Source organism: Malania oleifera, chromosome 8 (genome assembly GCF_029873635.1).
Source record: "Malania oleifera isolate guangnan ecotype guangnan chromosome 8, ASM2987363v1, whole genome shotgun sequence".
NCBI lineage: Eukaryota > Viridiplantae > Streptophyta > Magnoliopsida > Santalales > Ximeniaceae > Malania > Malania oleifera.
Genome location: NC_080424.1, coordinates 85,042,378 through 85,049,991, shown reverse-complemented (window position 1 = coordinate 85,049,991; position 7,614 = coordinate 85,042,378). Strand labels below are relative to the sequence as shown.

Here is a 7,614-nt window from a genome sequence, read left to right as displayed (position 1 = left end):
TCTTAGTAAGGAAGATTAAGTTAAAATCAGTGTGTGGCTAACATGAATTTTAGTGTATACTGAAAATAACCAGTTCCTTATTTAACCGAAAATATCATATTGACACAATATTGAGAGTAGATTCACATATCTTCACTGAGCTTATACTTCCTGTCCTATTGAAGTGCATTGGTTATTGCTTGTGCGTATCGGAACAAATTTGCTTGTGTTAGACGCATCTTTATTTGTACACATATTTTTTTATTCAATGTTGTATTTCAAGTGTGGCCTAAGAGAGTGTTGATCTAGCTCGTAAGGATCAGGTTGTAAAGGTTGGGGTTAGCTCTGTTAATGTGACCTTAGGCCTTCTCCACCCTGTAAGGAGAGTTTGTAAAGGTTGAGGTCAGCCTTGGTAATTTGACCTAGTGTTGTAACCGGTGCAGTTCCACCTATTAAGTGAGCATTAGTGGAATCATCGGGCTTGTGAGCTAAGGCGGAGATGTAGATAGTATTGGTCAAACCCCAATAACATATCGTGTGTGCACTTTATATTTTCATAATTTATTTACTGTACATGTATGATTATTTTCAATAAACTGTGAATGCTGCACATGATTTAATTCCTACACATTATATTTATCTGCGCATTTGGGATTGCATAGATAAACCTAGGTTGGGTTATACTGCTGATTTAGTTGAACTTAGGAGATAAATTTTTAATACCCAATTCACCCCCCTCTTGAGATTACACCAATTCCAACACACTTCCTGATTTATAACTAAATGCATCAGCTACCATTTGCTTTTCCTGGGTGGTAACAGATGGTGCAATCATAGTCTTTAATCAGCTTGAGCCATATTCTCTATCTTATATTCAATTCCTTTTGCATGAAGAAATACTTCAAACTCTTATAATCTGTAAAGATTTCACATTTCCCACCATATAGATAATGCCTCTAGATCTTTAAAGCGTACATCATTACAGCCAACTCTAAATCATGCGTCAGATAATTCTTTTCATATTCCTTGAGTTGTCGAGAAGCATATGCCACCATTTTTTCTTACTACATCAATACACACCTAAATGCTTTCAGGCATGCGTCATTATAGATCACATAATCTCCATCCCCTACTGGAATGGTCAAAACTGGGGCGGTGACGAGTTGCTTCTTCAACTCTTGAAAGCTTTGCTCACAATCATTATTCCATTCAAACTTAGCATTCTTCATGGTTAGGCATGTCAGAGGCTCTTATAGTCTAGAAAATCCCTCTATGAACCAACGATAATATCTCGTTAGTCCCAAGAAACTTCTGATCTTCTGAACATTCTTCAGTCTCACCCAATTTACTAACTCCTCTATCTTGCTGGGATTTACAAAATTTCATCCGCAAATATCATATGCCCAAAGAATGAAACTTTCTCTAACCAGAATTCACACTTCCTGAATTTGGCATACAATCTCTTTTCTCTGAGCATTTGAAGTACTAGCCTCATGTACGTCTCATGCTCCTTGAAACTCCTCGAATAGACCAGTATATCATCAATGAAAACCACTACGAACTGGCCCAAGTACTGATGGAAGACTTTGTTCATCAGATCCATGAATATAGTAGGAGCATTCATCAGTCCGAATGGCATGATCAAAAACTCATAGTGGCCATACAGAGTTCAGAATGCTGTCTTGTAAATATCCTCTGCCTTGACCTTCACTTGATGGTACCCAGAACGTAGATCAATCTTTGAGTAGACTCGTGTACCTTGGAGCTGATCAAACAAGTCATCTATAGGATACTTATTTTTAACTGTTACTTTACTTATTTCTTTGTAGTCTATACACATCCTCATCGTCCCGTCTTTCTTCTTTACAAACAAAACTGGCACTCCCCAGGGTGATACACTGGATCTGATAAATTCTTTATCTAACAAGTCTTGCAACTGATATTTTAACTCTATCAACTCTGCTAGAGCCATTGTATAGGGAGCTTTATAAATCGATGTCATCCCTGGAAGTAAATTAATGGCAAAGTCAATCTCACGGTCGGGAGGTAATCCAGGTAGCTCCTTTAGAGAGATATCTGAAAATTCCTTCACCACTAGAATATTGGGAACCTTTAATTCTTTCTTTAGCACTTCCTTTACACAGGCTGTATATCCCTGACATCCTTCTAGGAGTAGCCTCCTCGCTTGAATGGCTGACACTAATTGTGGTGAGGAGTGCATGCGAGACCCCAAAAATTTAAACTCCTGCTCTCCAAGAGGCCTGAATATTACCTCTTTGAAATGACAGTCGATGCTGACATAATTAGTAGCTAACCAGTCCATTCCCAAAATCATATCAAACCCATGCATGTCTAAAACTACTAAATTGGTTAGTAATACTCTCCCCTAAATATCAACTGGATAGCCTTTGAGTACCCTTCGACACCCCACTAGTGATCCTGTTGGTGTAGCTACTGATAACTCGATATCTAATAGTTGAGTTTCTACCCTACATAATTTAACGTAGCCCATAGACATGAACGAGTGTGTGGCCCTTGAATCAAATAGAACAATAGCTTTAATTAAAAGCGTATTAAATGTGCCTGTCACTACATCGCCAGCTGCCTTAGCATCTCTTGGTATTAACGCATAAACTCTCGTCAGGGTTATGTTCCTTTGCTGGCCTCCTCGGGGCACCTGGATATTTCCTTGGAATGGTCTGGGAACGAGAGCATTACTCCATTGTGCATGACAATGTCGTGCCAAATGACTCGGTCCACCACATTGGTAGCAAACATTTCTCCCCACTCGACACTCGACACTCTCCCATGTGTCTTTTACCGTAATCAGGGCAAACGAGATAAGTCTACTCGCCATGCATCTCACGACTCCCCATTTCCTACCTCTATCCTCTGCTGTATCCACCTCTCCTCCATGGGCCTCGGCTAGAACCCACCTGAGATCCAGGAGGTGTGGATCTCTTCCTTTGGTCCTACACCTCAGCACCCCTATGCTTGCTTGCTTCCACCACGGTGGCCCTGTCTACTAGCTCTATGAAATACTATACTTTCAACACTGCCACTTGTTCATAAATTTCCTACCTCAAACTTCTCTCAAATTTTCTTACCTTCTTTGCCTCATCATAAACAATGTACGGGGCAAAACGGGACAGTTCAATAAATTTTGCTGCATATTGTTGGACTATCCAATGCCTCTGGGTCAGGTTCAAGAATTCCTCTACCTTTTCTTCTCTAGTGGTGGCAGGAATATATTGATCGAAGAATAACTTTGTAAACCAGCTCCAGGTCAGAGTTACAAGTACCAGACTCTGCTCCTCCAGGAGTCTCACAGCAGACCACCAACGTTCAGCCTCCCCTATCAGTCTGTAGGTGGCATATAATACTCTCTGCTCATCGGTGCAGTGTAGTACAGTCTGTATCTTTTCCATTTCTTACACTCAGTTTTCTGCCGCAGTCGGGTCTGTACTCCTTGAAAAAGTTAGAGGCTTCATTTTGGTGAACCACTCTATAGTACAACCATGGTTTAATGATGGGCCTCCCTACTCCCTAGAGCACTGTGCAATCTTAGTCATAACATGCCAAGCTACACTACACGGAATTGCGTGTGAATCACCACCGGCCATACTAGAGGACCCTGCACCATAGCACTAGCATAAGCACTACTACCCCCAAGGTCAATAATCTGACCCTATCTTCATAACATAATTAATATATTTATCTAACTAAAATCTCATATCATCAATTAACCTGATGTCCTTATTCTCAATTTAAGACCCAGTCCAGCAATTTAGAAACGCAACCCGACAATAGTTTATTATGATTTTCCTGAAATCGTCACTACAAGAAAGACATAGAAACCTTTACGGAAATCCTACTTCCAAACTGCAGAAAAAAACCCTTAATTCTTATTTTAACTTCCCAACATTGACTTACTAAAATTCTGATCTACCCCATTTCCTATTTTCTCCAAAATCTATTCCTATACTCTAGCATTGTTTTCGTTGTACACTGAAGTCTATAGAACCTAACAACTTAGGCTATGATACCACAATTGTAATGCCCCAAAAATTATGCTATATTTTTTCCCATATAATAATAATAATAATAATAATAATAATAATAATATCTCTGATACCATAAAACACACCCTAATCAACCTAGACCCCAAAGGAAATTGAGGATATATCTGTCTATACATACATGACAACTATTTAGCGGAAACTATCATTTATTCGACCTTATATACAATACCAAAGTTTTACTATAACCAAAATACACATATACATCCCAAAAAGAACCATAAATATCCTAGGTCATACCCCCAAAAATCCATCTTGATTTCAACCCAACTACTTACCCCTCAGCTAGGGTAGCATTATCAGCCTCCTTTATCTCAAAGCTCAATATGTTCGTTTATCGAGGTTTCCTGAAATGTTTGGATTGCTGGGGTAAGACACCTATCAGTAAGAGAAATAGACTAATATCAGTGTGTGGCAATATGAGTATTATTGTGTTATAAACATATATTGTTTGTGATAAACTGAATCTGATAAGTAAGGAAAATCTCTACATAACATAACATACTGCTCTGTATTATTCTAAATAAATCATAAATCAACTTAACGTATTGTATCATACTAAATTTCAGTATACATATAAAACGTCTGCTATATTTGTATATTATTGAAATTATGCCTTGGATGGATAACTATATATCATGAATTAACCCCACATGATTTAGGTTGTGTGGCCGATGAGCTAGACTTAACTCTGGCTGGCCTACTAGGTTAAGTTAGACATGACATAACAACACACGATTGCCCACCCAACCTAGTTCACCCATCCTACTTTCCACAACACTTCTCGAGTCTGCACACAGTGGGTATCCTACTCTCCGCAACACTTCAAGGCTAATCGGCCACCGACCTAACACTTTATGAATAGCGTTTTTGCACTGTTGGCTATTACCAACCTGGTCTGCCCATCCTACTCTCCGCAACACTTCTCGGGTCAGCACACAAGGGTTACACTATTTGATCTGGCTAACTAGTTACGGTATCGTGCTCCATAATCTATTCTGGTCCATCAGGGATTTTGATGTCATATAGTACATTTCATATAATATATAACTGAAACATATCCTATTTCATATTTCTACATAAAATCTGTCATATCATAATTTTTGAATAAACTGTTATATATACATATATATCTGTTCATGGCATCTGGGCCGACTGAATAATCACGGCATCTGGGCTAGCAGAATAATCACGGTATCTAGGACGGTTGAATCACCCCACGAACCTCGTGATAGCTTTGAATTGTCAAAACGAGCTATAATCGGAGCGAAAATGAAGAGAGAAGGGGTTAGGGCTATAGGGTTTAGAGAGAGAGAGTGAGAGAGAGTGATTTGTTTTGATTTAACAAAATGGCTGGCAAGACTTCTTTAATTTCAGCACTATCGAGAAAATCGTCGATGATTTTTTGCACCTCTCACAAAATCGTCGATGGTTTGGGTTTTAACCTGTCACTTTTTACTGTTTCACCTGTAATCGACCCACGGTAAATACAAAACCGTCGACGGTTTTCTTAGTACTCTGAAAAACTGTCGCTAGTTTTCTCCTCTCCAAACCATTTTCCTCTTTTTTGTTTTTGTTTTTCTTATTATTTCTATTTTTGGTTCTTTACACATACATATAGAGTTTGAAAATTTAAGGCCAAGATCAGGGAAAAAACTTAGACTTTCAAGGACTTTGGTCGACTGACCATTGAGCGTTATAAACGCCTCAGTTGACTGACCAGTCATATCTAGCCTATTTAGAAGGCCTCGGTCAACTGGCTATGTTTTATCTAGAAATGGTCAGCCAACAGACCATTATACTCAATCATTTTTACATGCCAAGCCGATCGGGAAAAATGAACTAAAAAGAGCCATGATCGACCAAACCTATGAAGGTTTGAAAATCGCCTTTGGCTCAGCCGACTAGCCATTTCCCCAACTGACTGAGCCTTGTAGAAAATTTGAATTATACACAAAGGCCGGTCGATCAGTGTTTTGCCCAATCGATCGACCCTCTTGGGAAGGCTAAATCTTTGCTGGGTTAGTTGACTAATGCAATCGTCAACTGATTGACCTTCTCGTGTTGCCCGAAATTTTAGCTCTAAAACGCCCTTAATTTTTAATTAAAAAATTTTAATTATTCCCTCTATGTCCTTAATGGTCATATTTCTTGGGAATTTTATAAATAGCCCATTCTAAAGCATAATTAGAAGGAGACTAGCTTAGAAATTTTCTCAAATATTTTTGGGCAATTATTTTTTTTACTCCCATATATACAAGCATATCTTTCATTTTGTTTCTCATATTTCTTTGCAAAATCATCTTAGAAAGAGAGCTTTGAATTCATCCTCTTCTTTTGCATATTTATTGCAACATGAAGAGTGATTGAATACTCATTATTGTGGGTATTACACATTCATTTAAAAGCTTCTACTCATTTATTTATTCTTTTTTTTTTAAATCACTTTTTAAAGAGTAAGCTTGTGTTCTTTTTGGATTATTTGATTGATAAATAAGTTTTGGGAAAACTCTTAAACATCTTGTGAATCTTTGCACATTCTATTGCAAGATTCAAAAGCTTATCGTTTGCTTTATTGCAAAAATATTTTTTGTGAAACTAATCTCCAATATCTCCTGTACTTCGCATTTGAAAAGTACTTGTGGAGGTGTTTTTTTTTTGGTCTTTAGATCTTTGAACTATACTTAGTAAATATTATATATCAAATATCACTTTTATTATCATCTCTCATATTATTTCAAATACAAACACTTTTGAGAGATAAATTTTTTAAACTTTACTGAGATAAACTCCCATCATACAAGAGTGCATTGAGCTTCATATTATACATCTCTACTTTTGCAGAAGCATTTTTATTTGTACAAAAATTACTATTATTTTTGTATTCCAGGCATGTCCTAAAGAGGGAGACTCGCCCTGTAAGGAGTTTTAGTTTGGCTCGAACCCAGTTGGATGAGTTAGGATTTGCACCATCTTGTAAAGTGTGCACAGTTTGGCTCAGCCTGGTAATTGAGTTAAGGTGTCTTTGCCTTGTAAGGAGAATTGGTTGTGACTCAGCCCCTTTATTGAGCTGGGGAGTCTCTGCCCCATAAGAAGAGTGTAAGTAACATCGCTCCGCCTAGTTAAAGTGAGCATTTAGTGAATCCTTAAGCTGCTGGCTTAAGGCAGGGACGTAGGCAAGATTGGCCGAACCCTGATAACAAATATTGTGTCTGCTCTTTATTTTCTCGCATTTTAATTTATGTACATGTATGTTTAAATTATTTATTATCTTAATTATTTTACATACATGCTTTGAATATATATTCGTGGAATTGGTAACTACTTAGAAAGATCCTAGGTTGTGAAATACTGATTGTAATTTGAATTTAACCCACTACAAAAAAGAAGGTTATTAGTGAAGGATCAAAACCGTCACTAATAATCACAAAACCGTCACTAATAGTATTAGTGACGATTTTATAAGTATTAGTGACAGTTTTGAATTAGTCGCCATAACTGCATTTACTAATAATTATTAGTGATGAATTGTAAAAATGTCACTAATAATAGAGTA

At 37.5% G+C, this 7,614-nt stretch overlaps 1 protein-coding gene across 1 annotated transcript; it reads right to left on the bottom strand.

Moving 5' to 3' along the window:
- Positions 1-2,365: 2,365 nt before the first annotated feature.
- On the bottom strand, positions 2,366-3,407 carry LOC131162785 (uncharacterized). Its single transcript, XM_058119385.1, has 2 exons — positions 3,087-3,407; positions 2,366-3,001 (listed from the first exon to the last, which is right to left on the bottom strand). The coding sequence occupies exons 1-2, from the start codon at positions 3,405-3,407 to the stop codon at positions 2,366-2,368; spliced, it is 957 nt and encodes a 318-aa protein (XP_057975368.1).
- Positions 3,408-7,614: the final 4,207 nt, after the last annotated feature.

Excerpts from the sequence above, each read along its gene's own strand:
- LOC131162785 (XM_058119385.1), bottom strand. The coding sequence starts at position 3,407 with ATGGAAAAGATACAGACTGTACTACACTGCACCGATGAGCAGAGAGTA. Across the intron at positions 3,002-3,086 it reads TTTATGATGAGGCAAAGAAG|ACAGGGCCACCGTGGTGGAA; the intron begins GTAAGAAAATTT and ends TAGAGCTAGTAG.